Source organism: Dipteris shenzhenensis, chromosome 20, assembly GCF_047967505.1.
Source record: "Dipteris shenzhenensis isolate YYH24624 ecotype China chromosome 20, Dip_SZ_1.0, whole genome shotgun sequence".
Lineage (NCBI taxonomy): Eukaryota > Viridiplantae > Streptophyta > Polypodiopsida > Gleicheniales > Dipteridaceae > Dipteris > Dipteris shenzhenensis.
The window spans coordinates 24809236-24836194 of NC_141615.1; the positions used below are offsets into that span (position 1 = coordinate 24809236).

A 26959-nucleotide genomic window follows, 5' to 3' on the forward strand; every position below is an offset into this window, starting at 1 on the left:
GCTCCTCTGTCTCGACCCCTCCCATCGTGCATAGTCTGCAACTCTGTTGCTCTCTGGGTATTCCTGCAACTCTCCCTACATCAACCCTTAACTGGTGGGATAAGACCCCCATCTGCCCAATGGCAATCCTCAATGCATGGTGGGGAACTCCTGGTCTACCCCCCAAGTCTAAGATGTATGGAGCTTAAGGAGATCTAACCATATGATACGGTTAATCTCATCACGTGGGATCGACTCGAGCGGTGCATCCATGCTGTACTGAAAGGGTGGAAGCCTGTTCATCTGGACACCGTAGCTCGAAAACCATGCAGAGATGCATGTGTATCATGCTGTATTGACCCCACTCTCTGCTAGTCGTATGGATGACTCTAATGCCAGTCTCGGTAGCCTCTCACGGGGTAAGTCCCAAACTCTATGGAGGAATGTCATTGTCTGAAAGATGGCATTAGGAGTCATTTTGCCTGTACTATCTGATGGGGGACCGAGGGCTTACTCCAAATCATCCTAGAGCCCATAATCACCTGTAGCCACTCAAATCTCCTCCACTCTGTCGCTGAGAGATCACATCCCCAAAAAGATGTTGCATACATGGCAGTCGGTCTCATTAGAGTATCAAAAAGCCAACACTTCATCGGTGGGTCTTGAACGTGTGCTTGAAAGCATTGTCGCTCTAGTCGTGCCAAGGCACCATATCCTCATGTGAGTCGTGCTCTGGCTACGCGGGTCATCGTGAGAACCGGCCCTGTGAAAACTTCACCGAAGTATGTGTATGACTACACAATCTCCACTAGCTGGCTTTGATAAGTGAAGCAGCACTATGTATGAGGTGTTGAAGATCATAACCTTGGTCCCTCACCTCTTAGGCAGTCAATGAGAGATGTGATCTCATCAATATAGAGTCCGAAGAGAGTCGGTGAGAGAGGGCATCACTGCTTCACCCCAATCGTGCTCTCAACCCAGTCTGATAGGCCTCCTGGTGCGCGAACTCTCTCGTATAGGCTCATCACTCCCCAAATCACAACCTCTAGGATCTACATCTCCTGAAGTCTCCTAATCATGTGGGATCATGGGACAGTGTCAAGGCCTTCTGAAAGTCTACAAATGTTACGGAAATTATATTTATGATATATCTTGCTAATTGGCGGCTTGAGTACAGGTGATGGAACTCATAGCGAGGATTGGAGTTAGTGCGAGGGTACCGATCGAGGTGTCGCACAGCACATTATATATGGCCATGGGCCAATTTTGTATTTACTTTATTATTGCAAGTTTGAGCAATATATTTTGTAGTAGACATAATTCATTTTTGGGCCCTAAGATGGCTAAGTAAAGCAAATCCCTCATTTTAGAAGAGAGGGATAATTTTGGCTCCTTGGTGCTTTTATGAAATATCATAAATACTATAGATGAGGAAGCGTGAGCCACTCATCTAGGGAGGGGAGATTGTACCCAATCTGTTGTCATTTTCGTGGTGTGATTGTGGTCTTCTTCTCCAATTGATTAAGTGGTGACTTTGTGTGTGAAAGAAATACCTTTTTGGTGTCAGTGGTATCAGAGCTTTGGTGACGCTCTTGTGCACAAAGAAAAGAAAAGAAAGCCTGAAGCTCCCTCGTGTGGATTCCAAAAAGAAAACGAAAGAGACACCTTGGAAAGAGAAGTTTTGTGGAGGATTCAAGAGGACTACCTGAGTCGTGTGTAGAATTAGAGTTCGTGGGGAGAGGAAGCTTGCATTGAGGGATGTGCCCACAACGCCACGCATGTGTTTGTGGAGCCACATTCAAGTTCGCTCACGTACATGCAGCCGTGCGAATTTTGAAGCCGCAGTCCTCAGAGTAGTCAAAGCTCACAGCCTCACAGTGCGTAGAGTCCAAAGTCCAGACGCCCATCATTGGCATGCATTAAAGCTACCTTGGCCGTGGAGCATTCTGCTAAGCCTATCCTTCACCAGCCACCTTTTTGTTGAGCTCCGATCGCCTTGTTGAGCCTTGTAGCTTGCTGATTTTCCTCTTCTTCTCTTTTTTTCTTTTTCTTTTTTTGGGAAATTAACCTTAGAGGGCTAAGGTGTTTTGAAGGTCAAAGAAAAGAAACAAAACTTTGACTTTGGTTTTCCAAAAGAGAAATCGTCGCGGGCAGAGATGTAGTCGGTAGGGAGTTTATGGTTGGGCACGTGCTTCGAAGGAGCTCATGATGAAATGACGATCACTGGGTAGTGGGCTGCAGTGGCTGCTGGTCCTGCACTTTGCAGATAGGTGTGCGCAGAGAAGAGACTCCCAAGTCCCAAGTTTTTTTCAAAGGCGGCTACTACGCAGGCTTTAAAGATGATGGCGGTGGCACTGTAGATCTGCAAAGGCGGCGCACGCAATGGCTGACTGCGGGACTGCACCGCATTGCTGTCCGCGATGACAGAAGGCCTGCTACGGGCAGTGCGGGATTCAAAAAACAAGGAAAAACACGTGGGCCGAATTTTTGCAGGTGGCAGAGTCTCTACCGACTAGCAAAGGCGTTTTTAAAAAGAAAAAGAGAAGAAGAGCAAGGCAAATCTGAAGAAGAGTAAGATAAGTAGAAAAGCTTTCTCATTTCAAAATTTTGATGGAAAGAAAGAAGCACACACTGTCTTATCTTGGATCAGTCAGCTAGATGATTATTTTTCAGGAGAGAAATTCTCTAAAAAAGACAAGATTAAATGTGCTGCAAATCATTTAGTAGAGAGTGATGCACTTTAGTGGAACATCACTAAGCACAGTAAAAGGCGACCAAAAGTCTTTTCAAAAGCTCATCAAGAGAGCTTTTCTTCCCTCACATTTCAAAGCAAAAGCCAGATAACAATGGAATACTTTCAGGCACGATCTCCACATATACTGATAGGTTTTGGCAAACGTTGATCCAATTACAGTCCTTAGAGAAAGTTAATGAGCGAGATCAACGCAAGAAGTATGTGGCAGGTCTAAAGTCTAAGTTGAGAGCCGAGATTAACATGTTTCACCCTCGCTCACTGAACTCTGCGATTTCTCTTACAATGAATTCTGAGAGGAAGAATGGGATCCCAAAAGAAGGGAAAGATTTAGAACGGCATGTACCCTTCCATAAGAAAAAGAGATTTGATAAAAAGCCCGTCTTTAAATCTAAAAATGGTTTTGTTCCACAGAAGACAGATTCTTCTTTGAAGCCGAACGGTGGAAATTTTCCAAAGAAAGAAATAAGGTGTTTCAAGTGCAACAAGGTGGGACACATAGCCACTGAGTGTCCTGAAAGAAAGAAGACCCCGATGGCGAAAGTGCACATGATTGACGACGAAGCAGCCAAGCAAGAGGGAGGTAAGTATAATTGTCATCTAACTATAAGGTCAAAGCTGCTTTTACCAAAACAAAGTACAATTGCACTAGAGAAGTCAAGAATCTTAAATCTCAATCAAACCCTACAAGGATACACGAGACTTTCTAGTGGCACCCCTACAGGGAGTGGACATCATCTTAGGAATGCCATGGAGGCATCAATATAATCCTAAGATAGATTACGATTCACATCAGATGTAGATTGAGAAGGACAGACAAGAAATACGTCTAAAAAGCTCAATGAAACCTGAGATCAATCCTTTACTCAACCACACACAAGCCAAAAGAGCAATTAGGAAACATGAGAAGATATATCTAATTTTGGTGAATACGGTAACGGCTACTCAGCCAAACACTAAGCTCACACACCAAAAGTTTCTTTCTCAGTTTCCCGATTATTTCTTAGAGGATTTACCGCCTTGTTCTCGACCTGAAGATCATAGGATAGAAATCCTACCGGGCAATACTCCACCTTGCAAAGCTCCTTACAGAGTCAATCAGCTAGAACAAAAGGAAATTCAAAAGCAAGTGGAGAAACTGATAGAGAGAGGATTGATAAGACCCAACAGTTCTCCTTATGGAGCACCTATCTTATTAGTCAAAAAGAAAAATGGAACCTATCGAATGTGCATAGACTATCGTGCACTAAACAAAATCACAGTGAAGAACAAATATTCAATCCCTAGGATTGATGATCTTTTGGACAAATTCAAAGGGGCCAAGATCTTCAGTAAGATAACCATACGAACTTGATGATAGCCGGATTTGAGATCAGAAGAGAATATATACAAGACTACCTTTAGAACTCAAACGGGACATTATGAGTTCTTAGTTATGCCTTTTGGGCTAACTAATGCTCCAGCTACTTTTAGTAGAATGATAAACCGAATCTTTCTTAAACACCAAGATTGTGTGGTAGTATTCTTCGATGATATTCTAGTGTTTAGCAAAGACGTTGAGGAGCATAAGGAACATTTGAAGCTAGTCTTTTCACTCTTGAAAGAAAATCAATTCTACATAAATCCTAAAAAGAGTAGTTTCTTTCAAGATCGGATAGAGTATTTAGGTCACATTGTATCCGCCGATGGGATTCGAGTAGATCCAAAGACGCTTGAATGCATAGTCACATGGCCTAAACCCCGAGATACACATGAATTAAGATCATTCTTGGGATTGTGTAGCTTTTACAGAAAGTTTGTCAAGAATTTCGCATACATTGCACATCCATTGACAGACCTTCTTAGAAAAGCTAAGCATTTCTTATGGACCGAGCGTCAAGATAAATCTTTTACAGCTTTGAAAGAAGCTCTCACACAAGCTCTTGTGTTGCAACTACTGTAAAGAATAAGGGAGAGAGATAGGAGACTCAAGTTCAGCTTTCTTCACAACACACAAAAGAGAGAGAGGACACAAAGTTGGAGGGTGAAGCCTTTCTTCACTTTTGCACACAACAACAATACAATAGAAGAGGGAAATACCCTATATGTCAAAACCTAGAATACGTGGTTCATATGTGAACCCAAACCAAAAACATACGTGGTAGTCTAACTACACTACGAGTACAACTAACATAGGCGGTGACATAAATGATAGTCATCCAGGAGATATATCGGGGGTAGAGCTTGATATCTCAACACTCCCCCTCAAGCTCAAATCCATCTCACGTACACCAAGCAAGCTCCTAAATCTGCGAAGCTTCTCGGTACCCAATGCCTTCGTAAAAATATCAACCACCTGCTCCTCAGTGCTGACATAGACAAGATCAATCTCACCAGCTAAAACCTTCTCTCTCACAAAGTGATAATGCACCTCAATGTGCTTTGTTCTAGCATGATAAACTGGGTTATTAGCAAGCATGATGCTGCTAATGTTGTCACAATGAATGACAACTGCTACATGAATTGACTGTCCCATATCTACAAGTAGCTTCCGTAACCAAGCTACCTCACATGCAGCCATTGTTGCACCCCTGTACTCAGCCTCTGTGCTCGACAAGGCAACTGTTGGCTGCTTCTTGCTGCTCCAACTGATGGCAGCACTCCCAAGAGAAAACATAAAACCACTAGTAGATCTCCTGTCTGAGACACTACCAGCCCAGTCAGCATCTGTGTATCCATGTACCTGTAATGCACACCCACCAGCTTCATAAAACAGTCCATAATGCAATGTGGACTTCACATACCGCAGTATGCGCCTAGCCGCATCCAAATGTGGCTTCCTCGGTGCCTGCATAAACTGACTCACCAGCCCCACAGCATAGCTCAAATCTGGTCTGGTTATAGTCATGTAAATCAAGCTACCTACTATGCGCCTGTACATAGTAATATCTTCAAGAAGCTCACCTGTCTCTGCATTGAGCTTCACATTCTGCTCCAATGGAACAGAGATAGGCTTACAGCTGTCATCCCATATTTGGACAGCATGTCCAAACCGTATTGCCTTTGCAACAGCCATATCCCACTCGGGGATCTAATAACCTCAATGCCCAAGAAGTAACGCAGCTCTCCCAAATCCTTCATCTCAAATTTCTGCTTCAACAGCAGCTTCACTTCATTAATGTCTGCATCACTATCACCTGTAATAATCAAGTCATCAACATAGATGACTATAAGCACAATCCCTCTGTTTGTCCTTTTCACATAAAGTGAAAAATCTGAATTGGAAATCTGAAATCCAATAGTGACAAGATATTGCCCTATCTTGTCTGACCATGCCCTCGGCGCCTGTTTTAAGCCATACAAGGCTTTGCGCAACCTGCATACAAAATCGGGGTGTGAATTATCCTCATAACCTTCTGGCTGCATCATATAAACCTCTTCCTGCAAATCACCATGCAAGAAGGCATTTTTCACATCCATCTGATGCAAAGACCATCCCTTTGCAGCAGCCATAGCAATTACTGCTCTCACGGTTGCCATCCTTGCAACTGGGCTGAAAGTTTCCTCATAGTCAATTCCATATGTCTGTGCAAAACCTTTGGCAACCAATCTTGCCTTGTACCTGCTAACAGACCCATCAGCATTGTGCTTTACTTTGTAAACCCACTTGCAGCCAATAGCCTTCTTATCATGAGGCAAAGGCATCAAATCCCAAGTGTGGTTTGCATCCAAGGCAGCCATCTCTTCATCCATAGCTGCTTCCCAATTTTTATGCCCTGCTGCATCCTCAAAACATGTGGGCTCTGGCTCCTCTAGAACCTTGACCATATAAGCATAGTGATGTGCTGTATACCCATCATATCTCAGCCTGTCAACTGGATACTTAATACGAGTGGTTCTCCGTACAACTGGATCAGTTGCAGGAGTCTTTAAATCATGCCTGCTTTTCCTTGCACCAGGTGTAACAACAAAAGGAATCCCAAGTTCCTCATCAAGGCTCATTTCAGAGCCACTTGACTCTCCATCAACATGAGAGCTACCAGCAGACACATCAAACACTGGAGCATGGTCCACTTTTTCTTTTCCCTTATGTGATACCTGCACAACACTATCAGGACTGCCATGTGACGATTCACTAGATCTCAATCTCCCTGTCCATGCATTAGATCCACTAGTAGAGGACTCTCTGGGTCCACTCAAGGCTTGAGATTGCTGCTCTGCATTTATTGCAGCATTCCCATTTCCTGCATCTGCATCTCCTACCATAACAGTTGGTGCATACCAGCTGCTCATTTCATCAAAAACAACATCTCTGCTCACTTGCATTTTGCGGGTGGAAGGGTTATAACAGCGATACCCTTTCTGGTGCTGAGCATATCCAATAAAGATGCATTTTTCTGCCTTTGGATCCAGCTTTGTTCTCTTCTCATCAGGAACATGAACATAAGCTATGCAACCAAATACCTTCAAGTGAGAAATATCTGGTTATTGGCCTGTATACATTTCTTCAGGCGTCATGCCATGGACAGCTGCAGTGGGGGTTCTGTTCATAATATAAACAGCAGTTGCTACTGCTTCAGCCCAAAAATAATCAGGCATGTTTTTCTCATTTAGGATTGCCCGTCCTACTTCTGCAATATGCCTGTTCTTCCTTTCTGCAATCCCATTCTGCTGAGGGGTAGACCTGCATGAGTACTTCCTTTGAATTCCCTGTTCTTTCAGATATTCACAAAATTCTTCTGAAAAGTACTCTCCCCCTCCATCAGATCTTAGCACTTTAATATGCACACCTTTCTCTTTTTCAACCATGGCCTTAAAAGCCTTGAAATGGCTGAACACTTCACTTTTGTGCTTCATAAAATAAATCCACACCTTCCTAGTGTAGTCATCAATAAACGTCACATAATAATGGCATCCACCAATAGAAGCAGCTTTGGTTGTCCAAACATCTGAATGGATCACTTCCAAGCTTCACATACCTTTTGCATTCCCTCAACTCTGAATTTAGGCAAACCTGCAACAATGTTTTTCGTTTGCATAGATTTCAGCCTTTGTATATTCACGTGCCCTATGCGCTTGTGCCATATCTCAATATCTGCAATGACACCTCTCCCATGCGCAAACATAGCAGCTTTCACCTCAAGCATATCAACATCCAAGGTGAACATTCTGCCATTTTTGTTGCCTTTTGCAACCAAGCGGCACTTATTTTTCAAGTCCTCAACAAAGCATCCATCAGGGTTAAATCTAACCTGCAGACCTTGCTCAACCATCTGGCCAACTGAAACCAGGTTCTTAGTGATTTTTGGAACATGAAGTACATCTGCCAAGTACTTCGTTTTGCCATCCTGCATAGCCAATGGCACTTTACCAACCTGCGTAATTGGGTGCGCAGTATCATCACCTGTTTCAACATAACCTGGCTTATCCAAATTTCTAACATCATGAAACCACTCACCATGACTGGTCATGTGGTTAGAGGCACCTGAATCAACATACCAAACATCATTGCAAGCTGCAGCATCTCCTGACATGGAGTTAACCATATGCTGCATCACAAAAAGGTGCTCATTTCTGTCGTCACCATGCCCACTTGATGATGCATAGTTGCTTTGCTGCAACTTCCCACTTTTGATGTCATTCTGCTTTTTATAGCATGTATTCTCCTTGTGTCCAGGCTTTCCACAATAATAGCATTCTGTGCTGCTATTTACTTGCTGGTTCCTTTGCCATGAACCACGGCCTCTTTGGCTCCCCCTGCCTCTAGAACTACCACGTCCTCCTCCATAGGACTGGTTTTCCTGTTGTTGCTGTTGATTCTGATTTCCTGCACGGCCACCAAAACGGCCTCTTCCTCTACCCCTGCCTCTACCTGTATTCGAGTAGAAAGCAGTCTCTTGAGAAGTTGAGGTGGCTGAACCACCATTCCTTTGCTCTTCACTTAGCAAGAGAGCAATAAGTTCCTGAAAATCAGGAAATGTTTCACGGACTCCAATGGATGTCCGAAACTGTGCATAATCTTTCCCAAGACCATTCAAGGTCACGGACACTAAGTCCTCATCATCAACAGGTGCTCCAATGGAGGCAAGAGAATCTGCAAGGCCTTTCACCTTCAAGGAATACTCATTTATATTCAGATTTTTCCTTTGCACATTGTGCAACTCCTGCTTTAGCTGCATCTTTCGTGCTTTGGTATTTGTGCTATACAGCTTCACCAATGTATCCCATGCCTCCTTAGGCGTCTCTACATCCTGTATATGCACAATCATAGAATCTGAAATGCTAACAGACAGCCAATACAGGCATTTTTTGGCTTTTTCATGCCATTCTTTAAAGGCCTTCAATTCAGCAGGAGTGGGAGCAGTACCCAAAACTGGTTCTGCAGTTTCACCACTGATGTAATCCCAAACTCCCTTTCCCATAAGGAAATTTGTCATCCTGAACTTCCATGCTTGGAAGTTGTTCTTGTCAAGCTTCTCACTGACAATGGTAGACAGATTCTCGGACATTTTACAAATCACGAATTGCAACAGCAACCTGTAAACACAGCAAATGCCTCACAAGGGCAAATAGTAAAACTTCTGCAAAAAGCCTCACAGGGGCAGATCTGCAACACTGACGAAAGTGGTATTTCACCACACAGTCACTTCCTAGTGACGATTTTGCATCAACAGGCAACAGGCATGAATCTGCAACTCCCAATATCTCTGCACACAGGCATACGATGCAATTTCCGTGGCACCTTTCCACCGACTAGCCGCGCAGTGGTCGCACAGCGAAAAACAGGGCCTTTTTCTGAGTGCCTGCGAAGAACTTCCGCCTTCAAAACGGGCCCCGAAACGGCCTCAAATCAAAAAAATAAAGTCACCAAGGGCTTCGCCCTTTCCCGCAGCATATACTGCGCTCTCGCCACACCGCGAAGGGCCTCTCAATCTGAAACAGTGCACTCCTGCACTTCTGGCTGTGCTACCTGCAGAGATTTGCTCCCAAACTCGAAATAGGAAAGCAACACTGGTCCTCTTATCAGGACACCACAAACTTGGCTTGCTTTCTTGAGCTCCTTACCACGAACAAGGCTCTGATACCATGTAAAGAATAAGGGAGAGAGATGAATAAGGGAGAGAGATAGGAGACTCAAGTTCAGCTTTCTTCACAACACACAAAAGAGAGAGAGGACACAAAGTTGGAGGGTGAAGCCTTTCTTCACTTTTGCACACAACAATAATACAATAGAAGAGGGAAATACCCTATATGTCAAAACCTAGAATACGTGGTTCATATGTGAACCCAAACCAAAAACATACGTGGTAGTCTAACTACACCACGAGTACAACTAACATAGGCGGTGACATAAATGATAGTCATCCAGGAGATATATCGGGGGTAGAGCTTGATATCTCAACAACTACCCGATTTCTCACCTCATTCATCTGATCTGAGAGGAAAGCTAGTATCTTCCGGCGAGTCACTTGGCCTAACATCTGCTGTGCCTCAATCCTCATAAGGGGCCTGAGGGCTTGCTCCCATATGACATGGGATCTCACCGCTGGGCACTCATCATCGAACCATGGATTCTTGGGAATCTTCCCCAGTGGTGAGCATGAAGTAAATTGGTTCGTGGGGAAGGATCTGACTGCGGCATCTTGAACCATTGATACTAGAGTGTTTGAGGCATGGGTGAGGTCTGCATAGTCCTCAAGAGAGTCTAGCTGCTCACGAGATAGGTGACTCATGACACAAAGGTTGGGGATCCCTAAAGGGAATCCACTGTACTCGATAATCCTCCATGTGGGAAGCAGGTGAACCCCCCTGACAACGGTCATCTGAGAAGGCCATTGTATATAATAAGATTGTGGACTGCTCCCATATCGAGTAGATGTTGGCCATACGCAATAAAATTTGCTGCAATTCCAAGCTCTATTGGGTCAATCTCCGGCACTTTGAGGTGATCAATCTCGAAGTCATGTGCATATGAAATTGGAGTTGTACTTATGCAAGATGGACATCTAATAGCATATGAGAGCCGAAAATTAAAACCAGCGGAATGCAATTATAGTACATACGATAAAGAATTAACCGTTGTTGTGCATGCCTTATAAATGTGGAGCCATTATTTGATGGGATCTGAGTTTCTTATCAAAACCGATCAGCAAAGTATCAAGCATTTGTTGACTCAACCACTTATATCCGATAGGCATATCAAGTGGGCATCATTTATATAAAGTTTTCAACCCATGATTCGAGATCAACCTGGAAAAGAAAATGTAGTTGTTGATGCTCTTAGCAAAAGACCAAGTATTAATCACATCACTACTGTAGAGACCCAACCATTCGAAGGTACGAAGAATTCTTATCAAGGGGATCCAAACTTTTTCGATATATGGAACAAATTAGAGGATAATAATTGGAATCCTATGTTGGACTATTCATGCAATGATGGATACCTCTTTTATCAACAGAAATTATGCATCACTCAATCCTTTAGACAAATTGTAATGGAGAAAATGCACCAACCACCATATATGGGACATAGCGGAGTGACTGCCACATTACAAGTAATAGCGAGGGAATTTCATTGGCCTACTATAAGAAAAGATGTGGCTAAGTTTGTAGCCGAATGCATCACTTGCCAGAAAATCAAGAGTTACAAAGGAAAGACCCCAGGATTGCTGATGCCTTTGCCTATTCCTACGCAACCTTGGGAACAAATATCTATGGATCATAACAGGTTTTCCTACTACAGCGAATCAAAATGATATGATTTGGATGATAGCAGATCGCTTTAGTAAGCAAGCTTATTTCATCCCATGCAAGAAGAGTTTAACAGCTCATCAAGCTGCATATTTATTCATCAAGCATATCTTTGTTCATCACAACTTGCCACAGATTATAGTGTCTGATCGAGATTCGAAGTTTTGTAGTAATTTCTGGATTGCATTATTTCATAATCTAGGCACTAAGTTAGATTTCTCATCAGCTTTTCATCCAGAATCGAATGGACAAACTGAAGTTACAAATAGTACTATTCTGGATATAATAAGAGCTTATGCGGGAAGTCAACCAAAGACTTGTGACAAATATCTTCATCTACTACAGTTTGCTTATAATAATACTCCTCATTCTGCAACTGGAAGAGCACCCTTTCAGATTATCTATGGGAAGGTTTTACCTATTCCTATCACACGGTTGACCCATAGAGTGGAGGGGGCAGATGCATTTACCCATGACTATCAAAATATTCTCAAAGAGGTTCGAGAAGCCATTGCAATCACTCAAGAGAAGTACACAAAACAAGCTAATAAGAAACGGAAACACATGCTTTTTAAAGAAGGTGATTATGTACTTCTTCGGATTGAGAAAAGAAGATTAAAGAGTGTTGAGAAATGGCCAGTAATCAAGATGTCCCCACGTTTTTATGGACCATTCAAGGTGATTCAGAAAATCAATGATCTAGCTTATAGGCTTAAATTACCTGATAATCGGAAAATACATAATGCTTTCCATATCAGCCTCTTAAAACTCTTCAAAGGCCTTTACCTATTCATCCTGTCTATGAAGAGGCTCCATTGCTTGTGGATGAAGAAGAAATTTTAGAACCCGAATGTATTATTGATCATCAACAGACCTCGACCCGAAAAGGAAATGTCTATATTAAATACTTGCTCAAATTTAAGAATCATCCGAGAGATGATGCTCAGTGGATGCCTGAGCGGTTCTTTCGAACTTTTACAGACCTCCTTAGTTCCTATAATCAAACACGCAACTAAAGTCAGTTGCAATCCAAGCAAGAGGGATGTTATGAAAATTATATTTATGATATATCTTGCTTTGGACGTTATTATTTTAGTCAAGTGTGACTACGACAAAGTACTCCATAGGAGCGCACCGGATACTTTGTGTGGTTAGTTAGGAACACCTGATTAGCTTGTGTTTTGCCATGCTAGATGGTCGGTATTGTAGGTGATTCCATGTTAATACTGATGTCGCTAGTATCATTGGTGTTGTGCTTGATTATTGTACTTTGAGCGCGGTTATGTTGGGATCGGTTGATTTGGTGATTCATTCAATCGGTTGTTAATAACTAATGTAATTGGCAGCTTGAGTACAGGTGATGGAACTCATAGCGAGGATTGGAGTTAGTTCGAGGGTACCGATCAAGGTGTCGCACAACGCATTATATATGGCCATGGGCCAATTTTGTATTTACTTTATTATTGCAAGTTTGAGCAATATATTTTGTAGTGGACATCATTCATTTTTGGGCCCTAAGATGGCTATGTAAAGCAAATCCCTCATTTTGGAAGAGGGATAATTTTGGCTCCTTGGTGCTTTTATGAAATATCATAAATACTCTAGATGAGGAAGCGTGAGCCACTCATCTAGGGGGGGGAGATTGTACCCAGTCTGCTGTCGTTTTCATGGCGTGATTGTGCTCTTCTTCTCCAATTGATTAAGTGGTGACTTTGTGTGTGAAAGAAATACCAAGCGTCTCAATCTCGCCTCCTCAATGATAGCCCTCAGGGTGAAGATGTGGTCTAGGGTGGAGTGATGTCTCCAAAATCCAAACTACCCGAGTTGGGCTAAACCCCCAACCCAACCCGGGGTTTAGGTTAAGCTAGGGAGTTCAACATACACCCAACTATGGACTTGCCTACCCTCTCCTCCAAGTCCCCCTCAACTCCCTCAACTCCCTCAACTCCTTCAACATCCATCATGATCCTTGCATCCCGGGACCCGATTGTATGCTGTCCATTTGCCACCTCTACTCTCAGCCCATGATCTATTTCAGTAGCAATCAGTCCCACCTTCTATAAGATTGTGAAATTAATAAAACTGTGAGTGCTACCGCTGTTCACCAACATGTGAGCAGTCTTGCCATTGATCATCCCTTTCAATCTGATAGTTTCAGCACTTTTGGCACCCATCAAAGCATGAAGAGAGATGGCATAGAGTGTTGGTTGCGGGCATCCCAATGAATTTCCTCTTCGTCCACAAGAGCATTACCACTACCATCCTCATGTGCATGAAGAGAATTAATGTGTTTCTGGACCTGTATGGACCTGTCAGCGCTGCAATTATTGTTGTCTGGATTCCATACACTGCATTTATGACTGTACAGAACTGTTTGGGAGCAGTACGAACCTACTGCTTTCCAATTTCTGCTTCATTCGCATTTTGAAAAGGCCCCGTGTTGCCTTGGAAGGCCTCGTGTTGCCTTTCTGGGATATTTTGCAACACGTACACCTTGGGACAGCAAAGTCTTTTGCAATGAAAAGCTTTGAAGCTTGAGCAGAATTTTGCCACTTGATTTTGAGAGGTTGCCTTACCTCTCATTTGCCTTTCCAGTTAGTGCATTTGCCTTGAATATCAGCACCATGACTAGCAGCAAGGATGATTTGTTTGGGATGCTTGGGGCTAAGGACAAGCTTAATGGCACAAATTACCCAATGTGGGCATACATGATGAGGTATGTATTGGTTGCCAGGAATTTGTGACACATTGTTTTAGGATCTGAGGCTAGGCCTACATGTAATGCAGCTTCAGGTGCTCCAGCTCCTGCCTCTGGTACTACGGGTACTCCTTCAGGCTCATCAGGTGATGGGTCTCATGCTACTCCTGAAGCAGCTGCATCTTCTACTACAGGCACTTTGCCTCCTACACAGGAGCAGATTTAGTGGGATGGTCGTGATGCCAAAGCACACGCCTTGATTGCTCTTTCAGTTAAAAGGGTCATTATCCCTCATATCCGGCCTTGCAAGACAACAAAGCAAGCGTTGGATTAGTTTGCATTCTTATATCAGGTGCGGAATGAGGCAAGGGTTGCCTATCTCGGCAAGCAATTGAAGGACTTGAAGCTTGAAGAGGGTGGGTGACATGGATGCCTATCTTATCTGTGTGAAGGATTTGAAAGAGCAATTGGCTAATATTGATGAGGAGGTGCCTGTTTCTTAGCTTGTTTCTGATAAGAGTCAGGCAACCCATCAAGGGTATTAGGACTTTGCTACTACGTTGAGGTTGGTTGCAGGTGGCAATGCCAACCATTATTCTTTTGACCAGGTGTTTGCTCCTCTACTTCAGGAGGAACAAAGCCGTGCAAACCGCAATGCTTCTATGACAGTGATCAAGCCTTTGCTGCCCACCATAAAAACAAAGGCAAAACCAAGGTTTCAACTGGTAAACCCCCGCTGGTCACTCCCATGATGCTTCTGCTTCGGTGGATAAAAGAAGAAGAAGAGATGCAACTATTGCAGGAAACTTGGGGCATGATTTTATGAATGCAGGAAGAGAATTGCATCTGAAAAGAAGAAAGAGTCTGGTCTTGCAGTGTCTGGTTCTCCTAGTCCAGATGATCGACATGAGTCAGCTAACTTTGCACAAGACCAGCATTGGGCTTTTCTGGTTACATGTTAGTATAATCCTGATGGTCATGATGCCTGCATGACAGTTTCTGATGTATCTGATGCTTGGTTCTTTGATAGTGTTGCTAGCAAGCACATTACTTCGGACAGGAAGTTATTCAGCTCACTTGAGCATGCATCTAAGGGGGGGGCAGTCACATGTGCCAATAATGCATCATATACAGTGAAAGTGTTGGAGATAAGTGCACACTAAGTGTACTATTTCCTAGTCTACATTTATCTAAGTCTAAGTCTAAGTCTAGTCTTTATGTCTTGAGTGTGTGCCATGTGGCACTTCTACAATTATCCCATAAGCACTCTTGCTTTATGTCTTGTACTTTGGCCCATATATTCAATGGGTCACATCATTGTAAAATATCAATCTAGCTTGTGTCTTGTCTACACTCTTCTCAAGGTACTTCTTTGTCTTTCAATCTTGTTCTTATTTTACTTCTAGTTTTCTAGTTTCTAGTTCTTGCTTTTATATTCCTACATGGTATCAGAGCCATGTAGATCCCTCTTCTCTCCCCTCAGTCTGCTGTAGCCATAGCCGCCTCTTCTCAGATCTCTGCCCCGCTCAGCTGGTCGCCATCATCTCCAAAACGGGCTGCTCCTGTCTGCCCTGCCACTCTCTGTGCCACAGCTTCTCTCTGCCAGATCTGCGCGCCAGATCTGCATGCCATTGTGCTGTCAGATCTGCTGCGCCATCTCTGCCAGATCTGCGCGTCATTGCTGCGCAGTTCCGCTCTCTGCCAGAGCTGCACGTGTGGCGCTCTGTTCGTACCATACGTTGGCCGTCTTCGTTGGCCGTACGTTGGCTGTACGTACCTGCACCCGCTGTACCAGCGCTGTACCTGTGAGCTGCTGTTCCTGTTCAGGTTGCCTCTACTGCTGCAGATCTGCCCGCCATTTCTGCCCCGATTTCGTGAGCTGAAGGAGCTGCCCACGACTTTCTGAAGCTGCTGCCCGTACATTTTCTGTTCGAAACAAAGGAGGAGCTGAAGCTGTTCTATCTCTGCCCAACCTGCATTCAGTTCTGCCATCACTTCCTCTTGAAGAGTCTACAAGGTACTCTGCATTGTCTCTTTCAGTTTGTTGCAAACTGCTTCTTGGAGAGAGAGCCGGCTTCTTCGATCTCCTCTTTCATTTCTACAATCTTGTAAGGGAATAGACACTGCCCTTGCATCTTAGCAAGAGGTAAGACCTTCCCACATGGGCTCTTCTACTCATTCTCTCATGTCTATTGACAAATTTAATGGGTCCAACTTCCATACTTGGCAAATCAAAATTAAGTGCCATCTTATGAAAGAAGGCCTTTGGGACATTGTTCACCGTGATGCTCCCGAAGGGCCATCTGAGCAAGTTGTCGCTGCCAAGAACGACAAAGCCTATGCTATCATATTGCTCGGCCTTGGAGATGATTACATTCATCACATCTCCGACATACAGTCTGCTTCTCAAGCATGGATCACTTTGAATACTCTTTTTGGAGCCCGATCTAAAAACTCTAAGATTGCACTTATGATCTCTTTCTTTGATCTACATATGCAAGAAGGAGCTACTATAGCCTCCCATGTCAATTATCTTCGCAGTCTTATGGTTCAACTTGCGTCAGTCAAGTCTCCCATCTCCGAAGATATTGCTATTGTTGTGCTTCTCAAAAGCTTACCTGATTCCTATGCTACTCTTGTCACTACCTTCAAGTATCATAATAATCCTTCTCTTGAGGGTATCATCAATGCTCTCCAAGAGGAAGAAAGAACTCAACAACGAAAGGTAACTGACACTGCATTTTTAGCAAAGAAAGGAAGTTCTAAGGTAAGAAAGCCTTGCACCCATTGTGGCAAAACTAATCATGTGGAGGAGGACTGTTTCAAGGCTCATCCATGCACCATTTGTGGCCGTGATAATCACCGGGAGAGGGATTGCTACTCCAAAACCTCTACATCAGCTCCTGCATCTACCTCAGCCCATGTTGCTGCAACATCTCCATCAACTGATCCTACTGTTCCTTCCTCACATGATGAGAAGTGGGCTTTCTGATTACTTCTGTGTCTTGTCTACCACCTTGACCACCGATGATGTAGGTCAAGGGGTTCTAGTGTCTTGGTCTTTCTATTTGTCTACAATCAGTCTTCTGTCTATCTAGTCTTGTCTGTCTGTCTATTTGTCTATCAATCTAACTGTGTTTTAGATCCATCTTGTCCCTACCCTTGTAAACCCATATGAGGATATCACTTGAGGAGGGGTGTCTCAGGATCTTTTGACTGTCATGTTTTCTATCTTGTCTCTCAGTCTATTAGTCTGTCTTCTAGTCTTGTCTTTCTGTCTTACTCCTAGTGTCCACTTAAGGAGGGTGTTGGAGATAAAAGTCTAAGTCTAAGTCTAGTCTTTATGTCTTGAGTGTGTGCCATGTGGCACTTCTACAATTATCCCATAAGCACTCTTGCTTTATGTCTTGTACTTTGGCCCATATATTCAATGGGTCACATCATTGTAAAATATCAATCTAGCTTGTGTCTTGTCTACACTCTTCTCAAGGTACTTCTTTGTCTTTCAATCTTGTTCTTATTTTACTTCTAGTTTTCTAGGTTCTAGTTCTTGCTTTTATATTCCTACAGAAAGGCATTGGGCAAGTTGCTCTTACTTGTGTTTTTGGTGGTCTCGTCACTCTAGAGAATGTGCTTTATGTTCCAAGCATTTGCAAGGACCTCATCTCTATTTCAGCCATAGCTACTTGTGGCTATTAGGTTCTCTTTGATGGTGTTCGGTGTGCTGGTCTTGACTTGGCATTGACTAGAGGGCTATACAAACTTGAGGCCTATGACAATTGCATGGACGATGCTGGACTTGCAGATGCAGATGCCTATACTGTTGATTCTTCTACCATGTCACATACCCATTTGTGGCATGACAAGTTTGGACACGTCAACTTTGAAGCTTTTTTGAAGCTTCATAAGGATGGTATGATTGTTGATCTTCCAATAATGCAGATGCCTTCAAAGCATGTTTGTGAACCTTGCTTGCTTGGTAAGATGCACCATTCAGCATTTCCTAAGGATGTGAGAGTTGGTGCCTCACGCAAGCTTTATTTGGTTTGTAGTGATGTTTGTGAGCCCATGCGGATTGTAACTCTTGGGGGATTCTATTATTTGTCACATTCATTGCTGACTTCACCAGGTATACTTGGTTTTTTGCCTTGAAATCCAAATCTGAAGTTTCTGCATGCTTCAGGCATTTTATTGCCTTGCCTGAGAATGAGGTGGGCTGAAAATTGCTTACCTTAATATAGACAGGGGGGGGGAATATATGTTAAAGGAGTTTGCTGTTTTTTTGGCCTCACATGGCATTCATCATCAGTGCATGGTGCCTTACACTCCTCAGCAGAATCCCGTGGCTGAGAGAAAGAATAGGTCAATGATGGAGATGGCCAGGTGTATGCTGAAAGGCAAGCACTTGCCTAACAAGTTGTGGTTGCATGCCGTTATGTGTGCTAATTACGTTCTGAACGATGCCCCACAAAGGCCTTGAAGACCATCACACCTTATGAGGCTTGGACTGGTCATAAGCCCTAGATTTCTCACATGAGGACTTTTGGATGCTTGGCATATGCCCATGTGCCTTCTCAGACACACACCAAGTTGGATGATAAAGCTGTCAAATGCATTTTTATTGGGTATAGCTCAGAGAGCAAGGGCTATAAGCTCTACCAGCCCCACATGGGCAAGAGTTTCGTGAGTAGGGATGTTGTATTTGATGAATCCTCCACTATGCCTCTACTGGACTGTCAAAAACAGCCCGTTGTTGATGCACTAGATCTTTATGACAGCTTGATGCTTTTGTTTCCGACAGATGCTCATGATGATGTCACATATGAGGTTGCTCCTCCTCCATCTGTTGGTCATTTGCAGCCACATGTGCAGCATGATATTCAGCCCCATTTTTACAGCCTGATATCCCTTAGATTGATCAGGACATTGTGCACAGGGCTCTTGACCAGGAAAGAGCTGAATTACAGGAGCCCAATAAGATCCCCCGTTGGCTCCTTGACACATTAAAAGACAGCAAGCAGGATACTCCTCTGCCAGCCCGTACTAGAGCAGCTGTTCGTAAAGAGCATGCTAATTTGGTAGCATGTGCATTGGTTGCTACAGCAAGCAATGAAGAGCCTTTATGCCATAAGGATGCCTTTTAGAATGATTGTTGGTTGAAGGCTATGCAAGCCGTCTATTAGAATAACACTTGACCAGCAGTGTCCTATTACTTGACTTTCTTGAGATCATTTCCTCAACCAACTGTCGGATTTGGTCCCCCAGACAGCATATAGAGGGCCCCGACACTTTGTGGATAATCGACCAACTGGCCCACCTCCCACCTGCCTTTTTAACTTTCATGCGGACAGTCGTATGTGTACACTTCCGTAGAGACATTGTGGTGTATTTCTCTATTGATATTCTCATCTCAAACATCAGCCTTGGGTGTGGATTACTGCTTTAGTGGCCCCACCCCTTAGCTTTTATCGTATCTAGTTTTCTTCAGTCTCATAGACCCTTCATCTTTCGAAGAATAAACTCAGAGCTCTCTCTCCCCTAGATAATTCCCAGTCTCAATAAGCCACATGGTAGTGCCTACGAGCAATCAGATTCTCCTGGTCAAGAACAATTTCCAAAGGCACAGAAAGAATCAAGAATAATGGTGCCCTACGCCAGGTATGTGTGTGGAACAAAATAAGTGACTATAAACTATCAAGTTTAAACTACAGAGTTATTGCTCTGTGGGAAACTTTTCAAAAGAGGAACTCAATCCTGCTACTTTGGCTCACATGCACTGTTCCTCAATCACTAGGTTCAAAGACTGCCAAAGAGGAGTCGTCATATTTTTGTTCTATGTAGTAAATCTGAAATATCATCTAGGGTGTGCACTGTGGATAGGAACCTCTTTAATGTAAGAATGGGCTAACTACACTTAAAAGCACCTCCATTACCTGCTGCTCACACCCTCACAAATTATTCTCTCCCAGGGATTTCTGTGCAGCCATCTTATTTCTCTGAAAGCGGTCCCAAATTACCCTGTAGCTGGCAATTTTCAAAATCTGCTCGTTTTGTCTTCTGTCTTTGATGCTGTCTTGGCAACCTATAGTAAGACATCAAAATTTTAAAGAAGTACAAACGGTATGTGTATAGTGGTGTCCCTTTCTCTGCCAAAGAGATTGACAGGAGGGGAAGTGGGGTGCAACGGGGAGACATGAGAACTACAAGAAGGCTGAGCACAGAGACTTCTCCTTGGCTCAAAAGGTTAGGAGCATTAATGAGCAGTTGTCCTTAGTAAAAGTTGATAGCTTGAAATTGGTATCACTATGAAATTTTGATAAAGCTGCTCAGGGGCCCAGGCTGTAAAGGAGCTACTTTAGATCTTTTATTCCCATAAATTGGATGAGAGTAGACTTTTTAAAGATACGAAGGTAGAACCTCCCGCTTGGTTTTTCTGGCCCGTGTTTCTAAAGTTTTCAACACAGTTGAGTCTTTCACTGTGACACTAGCAGCTCATTCTAATCCACTGAGGTACTAAATTATTTGGTATGCACAGAAAACTCTCCTGTGATGATATCGATGTTTCCTTTTAGAAATGCCTTATCAGTTCGAGTTGTGAGACAGAATCAAAATAGCTGTAAATGCACAGTTAGAAAACTCTTCCATGATGATATTGATGTTTCCTTTTACAAAATGCCTTATCAGTTGGAGTTGTGAGACAGAACAGGAAGGGAGAGTGAATGCTTCCAAAACCTGTCCAAGTTGCTTCAGCAACAGAGCACCCTCTTCCTCGATTGTGACCTGCATTTGTATCACTTCCTGCATCTTTGAAGCGTACTTATCATAATCGACCTCAGCAGCCCTGAAGTCCTCCAAAGCTAATTCCCTTTCTTTCTCTGCTGCCGACAAGGTCTCGCTTAAGCTCTCAGCTCTTTCAAAATCCTCTCTCTCGCAGGCAGCCTCAAGCGCCGCTTCAATTTCTTTGAACTTGGCAGAATTGCTCGAAACCCTCTCTGCCTCTTGCCTCCGCTTCTGAGCAGCCGCTTTCCTAGCTTGCGAAACAGCGGCAATCCTTTGCTGAATCTGTTGCATTTTGCTCGCCACAGCCTTTTTTATGAACTCGAGTCTCTCCTCGATGGAATAACCGAATGGAACCTGTATAGCTAGCTGTAGCATGTCGCATTCGTTTCCAAAATTCGTCGTCTCCGTTGCCTCCTGCGTATCTCCATTGTCGACAACCGGTGTTTCATATGCTTCACACGTAGTTGGCGGCATGTCCGATCTCGAAGGCGCTTCTGCATTTCGCTCTTCCGCTTTCACGGCTTCCTCTTCCAATTCTTTGGCCGACGGATGATCTTGAACTTCCTGTGGCACCCGATCCGTCCCAAGATCTGAATCCTTCACGTCCAATTCATTCGCATTCGGATTAGAATTTTCCATTCCTTCTGAATCAAAAGATGGCCTTGCATCTGAAAGTTCAGTAAACCCGTTCGAGCTTTCAGCGCTATCTGCATCCGCATCCAATTTCATTCGCGTCGAAATATCGTCGTCGTGGATATTGTTGCTGCTCTTGTCAATGGACGTCTCCATTTCAACACCATTACTAGCGACCGATGCTTCGATTTCAATTCCATTACTCTCAGCCGGTTCATCAACGCCTGATTTTATCTGACTTGGTTCCTCATAATCATCGCCTCCGCGACCGTAACCAATCTTCAGGCTTCGCCTCTTCCTCCTCACTGCAGGCTTAGAGGTGTCCAAAGCCACCTTGGAAACAGACGACAGGCTCACCGAAGGAGGCTTCGACTGCGCAGCATCGTAAGCTGCCATGATAGACTCGATGCTATTCTGCGACTGCTGCTTGACGAGAGGAGTGCCTAAAAGATCGCGGTCGAGGGGCCCTGAATCCGATTGAGGCAAGGGAGGGGGGGAATGAGGGACAAGAAAGCTAGGATTGAGGGTGGAGGAAGGATGAGAGAAATGGAGAGGATCAAGAGATGGAGATGGAGGAGATGGATGGAGGTCTGGAGATAAGGGAGAGACGAAGTCCATACCAGCGAAGAGGGAATCGAGGTCGTCGTCTTCCTCCATAGCTGAAAGCTTGAAAGCTGAGATGCAGCAGCAAAATTCTGAGAGAGACAACACAAAGGCTTGAAAACTGAGATACTTAAACTGTGAGAGACACAAATGTATACAACTTTCTATGCTTAATTACCTCTTTGGAAAAGCCCACCACATTCCCTCTTAGGCCTCCGTTCACACGGTCGCACCCCTGCGTCCCCGTCGCCTGGCCTTGCCATGTTCACACCTGGCACGGCCGGAGAAATCAGCCATAGGGACTCCATACTGCCTTTGCACGCAGGTCTGGCTGTCAGGGGAGCGTCCCCATAGGCTTGCCTTGGCCATCTTAGGGTGTTTACACACTATGGATGCCCAACCTTCATTCCACCGTGGGCGGACAATGGGCAAGCAATCTTGCCCGTCCATGAACCTTGGGCATGCCCACGGTGGGCCAAGTGTGTAAACACCCTTAGTTGCCTGCATCGCCCTCCAGTGAAGAAGGTTTTGGGGGTGGGGCACAGCTCCATCCCAAGATATGCCGGTTGTTGTTGGGATCCTCCTGCCACCAACCAACCTTTCCTGAGCCACACAAAGTCTGCAGGAGTTAATAAAGTTTGCAAGGGCAATGTGAAGGCGATGGGGGAGGCGAAAATTAGAAGTAGCATCATCATATGTAGCGAGCACCTCCTCTTCCTATGGTGACGGTGAGAGCTTGTGCAGCTTTGGAGTCAGACCTTCCACATTATCCATCCCACACCCTACCTAGCGAGGGTATGGGAACGGCCTCTGATGCCCCTAATGATCATTCATCTATCTGCATCGACGTACTTTTGATGCCTTCGTGTCTCCGACTAGTTCACCCGTGCTTGGGTAGGACCTATGGTAAGACGTGGTGCCAGACAAGCTTCTCTATTGCTGCCGTCACCAAACGTGTCCGAGGTCGAATCAACTTGCTAAAAATCACTCCGGCCCCCTTTTGCAATCATGGCCACCACTCTTTGCAAGCTACAATGAGTAATTTGTAGGCTTTGAAAATTAACCGATATGAAATTTAGTCTCTATGAATGCTGGTTTTTTGCCATTATAGCCCGTAAAAATTTAATTAAAAGCTAAAATGTATGATTTGTCAATTTTTTAATTTAACCTCCATATAAGTTTTTTGCCTTATAGCTCGTAAAAACACATTAAAGGTCATTTTTCATAAGCAATCGAGATACAGGGATCTACCCATTCACCCAATTTGTAGTTTTGTATTATGTCCGACTCACCTTAAAAGAGAAAGGGCTTTTAGCTAATCTCTCCAAGTTACAATGACTTGCTTAGCTAGGTGTCCTTCACTTCATCACCCACACGAGGTGATTCCTGAAAATGTGCAGCATGAGCAAGACATTCTGCAGAATCATTCCAAGTAGCATGGCTAAGTGAGGTTGACGATGTCCCTTACAGTTAAAGACCCCGAAATATGTCATCTGAAACTCATCTAGAGGTAAGTTGGAGGAGGAGCAAGCAAAAGAAGAAGAAGCATTCACTAAGGGAAAGAGCTGTAAGGGAGAGAGGATGTTGAGATCTAGGGAACAAATGAGTAGTTTGAACATGCTAGAGGATTTCTTCATTACATAGGAAATTCATCCAAATCCAAAGAGTTTGGACAAGATTCCTCTTCGTTAAGGCATTATACATGGATTATGGAAGAAAGCTAACCCTCAATTTCATTTATAAATGCTTTATAAAGTACATATGTAGATATTTTATACATGCACAGCATGTGCACGTGCGCACACAGACACGCACGCACGTGTGTGTGCATGCACACTATTGAAAAAATTGGACCAAGAAAAATACAAAACGGCTAGGATAGAGGGTAGCTTCTAATTAAGAAATTCTTGTGTTTTACTTCAAGTGACCTTGGTCAACCACAACTCTATAACTTGTTGACATGGACAACAATTGTGAGCCAACATTGAAGGTTGCAAATTCTTAGAAATCTCATCCTGCTTCTTCAATGGATGCAAGTGAGTTGACCCACTTTCAATATATTGGTGGATGTACTTTGACCAACACTAGATTTTGACTTGCTAATCTGTCAAAACAACAAAGCCTAATTACTAATTGGATTTCGATCCTTAACGTATTTGGAGCAATTTACTTATTTTGCACCTTGATGTATTGTATTTACTAGTACATTTGGCATCTAATATCTTTGATTTGTAATTGTGGTCCATACACCTAGCTCATGTAGCTTTTGTGCTAATTTCAAATACCTCTTTACAAGATAGTCTTCAAATTTTGTATAAAGGTTTTGCATGCCCTTGCTATGGCAACCCTGCTAAAGGGAGCATGTTGTCCTTGAGAGGCTCCTTGTAACAAGTGTTGTAGTGTAAGCACGATCCGTGCTTAGATTTTTCAATAAAAAGATTTTGCATCCCCTTGGTATAGCAATCTTTATTAAAGGGAGTATATCCTCTTGTGTTAAATAGCCTATACAATTGGCTTCAGGTCATTTCTCCCTTTTTACATTGCTCTTTTGCACCTTGTTGAAATTCAATACTTGTTAAAGCAACCTTGAATTGCCTTGCCAACCTTCAAAAGTTTTGCTCTAGATAATAGACCACAAACACTATTGCAAAGCTTGTAAGGATAGCAAAGGTCCTAATTAAAGCAAGTTTCCATCTTGGGATTCGGTGAGCGTTGATGGTTCTTTTCTCCCCACTCAATTTGACTAACAACCCTATGCCCAACTGGGTGTGAATGCTTGTCTGGATAGGAGCATGCCCTCTCTTGTGATTCCGAGATTTCTTTAGCAAGCTTTTCCTACACCACTCAAGATGTCAAAATAGATATCAATGGAAAACACTAACGATCGGGGTTTGTGTTACATGGGCAAAACCATATGGACACAGGTGGTTAAGCAATCGAACTATAAACACAAGTATTGCACAAAGAACACAAAGTAACAATACGGCAATGCAACATAGTTGTATTACTCAATAAGGTCTGCTCATATCATAACGGGCCATAGCCATAGAATTAGCACTTTGTTGTTCCTCACTCTCGCTCCCCTCAGCTTGAGGCACAAGACTTTGTGAGAGACAACAACTCAACTAAATCCTTCTAGCCTATGCACAACAAAATAAGATTAGAACTAGCATGGGAAAGAGCCCACTACATTCTATTAGTAACTCCTATATATACTAAAACCTTAGATGTGGATTGAGGTGGTCAAGCTATGTCGTCTTAGGTTTGGGCTAAGTTTACAATGTGCTTGGCTCTTCAAACAGACATGCTAGAACTAGGAATCAATATTTTTTCGAATGACCTTGAGCTAGTCAATCTAAACCTGGTCTTCAAATGTTGCAAGGGCCTTCACCACATATGCCTTAGGGATATATATAGTATTTTTCTTCAACCCAATATATTAAATTAGAAGAGGCTCCACGTTTGGATCAATAGCCTTGCTAATGAGGTAGCCTTATGACTAGTGGAAGGTTTTGGGCTCGAAAAACCTGTCACAATGGGCCGAACTTGGCACTAGTGTATGCTTTGACATACCTAGACGCATTGAGGCAGGTTGAAAATTGTCTGCCAGAACTACTTTTCAAGATGAATTGACCTGTCATCGATGGTGATACTATGTGTATCCACAGCATAGGTTTGAAGTAGTTCGTCAGTGACCTCTGCACTTCAAAATTCTTGCCACCTTTGGAGGTTCGCCACAATTGCTTAGAGCTTGTTCAACTCTAGCATCTTTGTGGTTGTCTTTGATTGCTTGATCGGATGCTGTGGCTTAATAAGTTGCTCGTCACATCCAAAAGGGGTCAAAGCCATGTTGAAAATGAGGAGGAGTGGCAATAGCGATAAGAAGAATGCAGTAGTTAATGGAAGATTGTAGGCAACTGTAGGAACACAAGGAGCTCAAGCAATAAAAAATTGCACTATGAAGTGTGATTGCTAATAAACCAGAGTACTCCTTGATCCTGCATGTAGCAATGGCGCTTTAGGGGAGATTCCTTGTCAAATTTAGGGCTGCATGTGATGCCTCGACTGGAACAAATTTTATGTTAATACCATGAATACCTTCAGTTAAGGTGAGACAAAGAGATTAACTATTATGTGGTAGTCACCTAGGCATTTATAGATTGCGCAATGCCACTAAACGTATTGTGGCAGCTCGATATGGCCTAACTCAGATTTTTTTTATCAACTCGGGAATTACTTGTTCTTGCAAATCACCAACTAGATTGTACCATTACTATGGACATCAATTAGCCTACATGTTCCATTTCGTTTGAGTTTGAGATTAGTCTTTAATGGACCTACCTTGGCATTGTATCGGAGTACCACCTTCTTAAGATGCTTCCTAACAATATGCCAATTATGATAGGAGTTTCTCCTCCTCTGTATCACCTTCTATGACCATGCAGCTTGAATGCATAGCTCATCCAACATGTTACCCATGTCATCTAGGGCCCAACACTGGAATGCTTCCCATGGTTGACTAATGGCATGTGGTCTAGAGGAAGTAATCTTCATGTTTTTTTTGATAGACATCACACTCAACACTTTAAGCATGTGCATCCTTAAACATAGTACTACATCTCAATCTAGCTTGTAAAACTTTTTGAGCAATAAGCTCACCACCAAAGTGACCTCCTATAGGACCTATATGTGCCTCATTGAGTAGCTTTGTCGGCCTCATGTGATAGAACCCATCTTCATAGAATTCCATGAGCACCCTGGCAATACAACTATCCACCAATTAA

The 26959-nt window shown here is 43.4% G+C and overlaps 1 protein-coding gene across 1 annotated transcript in view; it reads right to left on the minus strand.

The window, feature by feature from the left end:
• LOC147889445 (uncharacterized) overlaps positions 1 to 22297 on the minus strand; it is a 49062-nt gene extending 26765 nt beyond the window's left edge. The window contains exon 1 of the mRNA XM_087391335.1: positions 20892 to 22297. Coding sequence (XP_087247461.1) covers positions 20892 to 22229 — 1338 coding nt within the window. The 5' untranslated portion in view covers positions 22230 to 22297. The remainder of the gene's footprint in view (positions 1 to 20891) is intronic.
• Positions 22298 to 26959: the final 4662 nt, after the last annotated feature.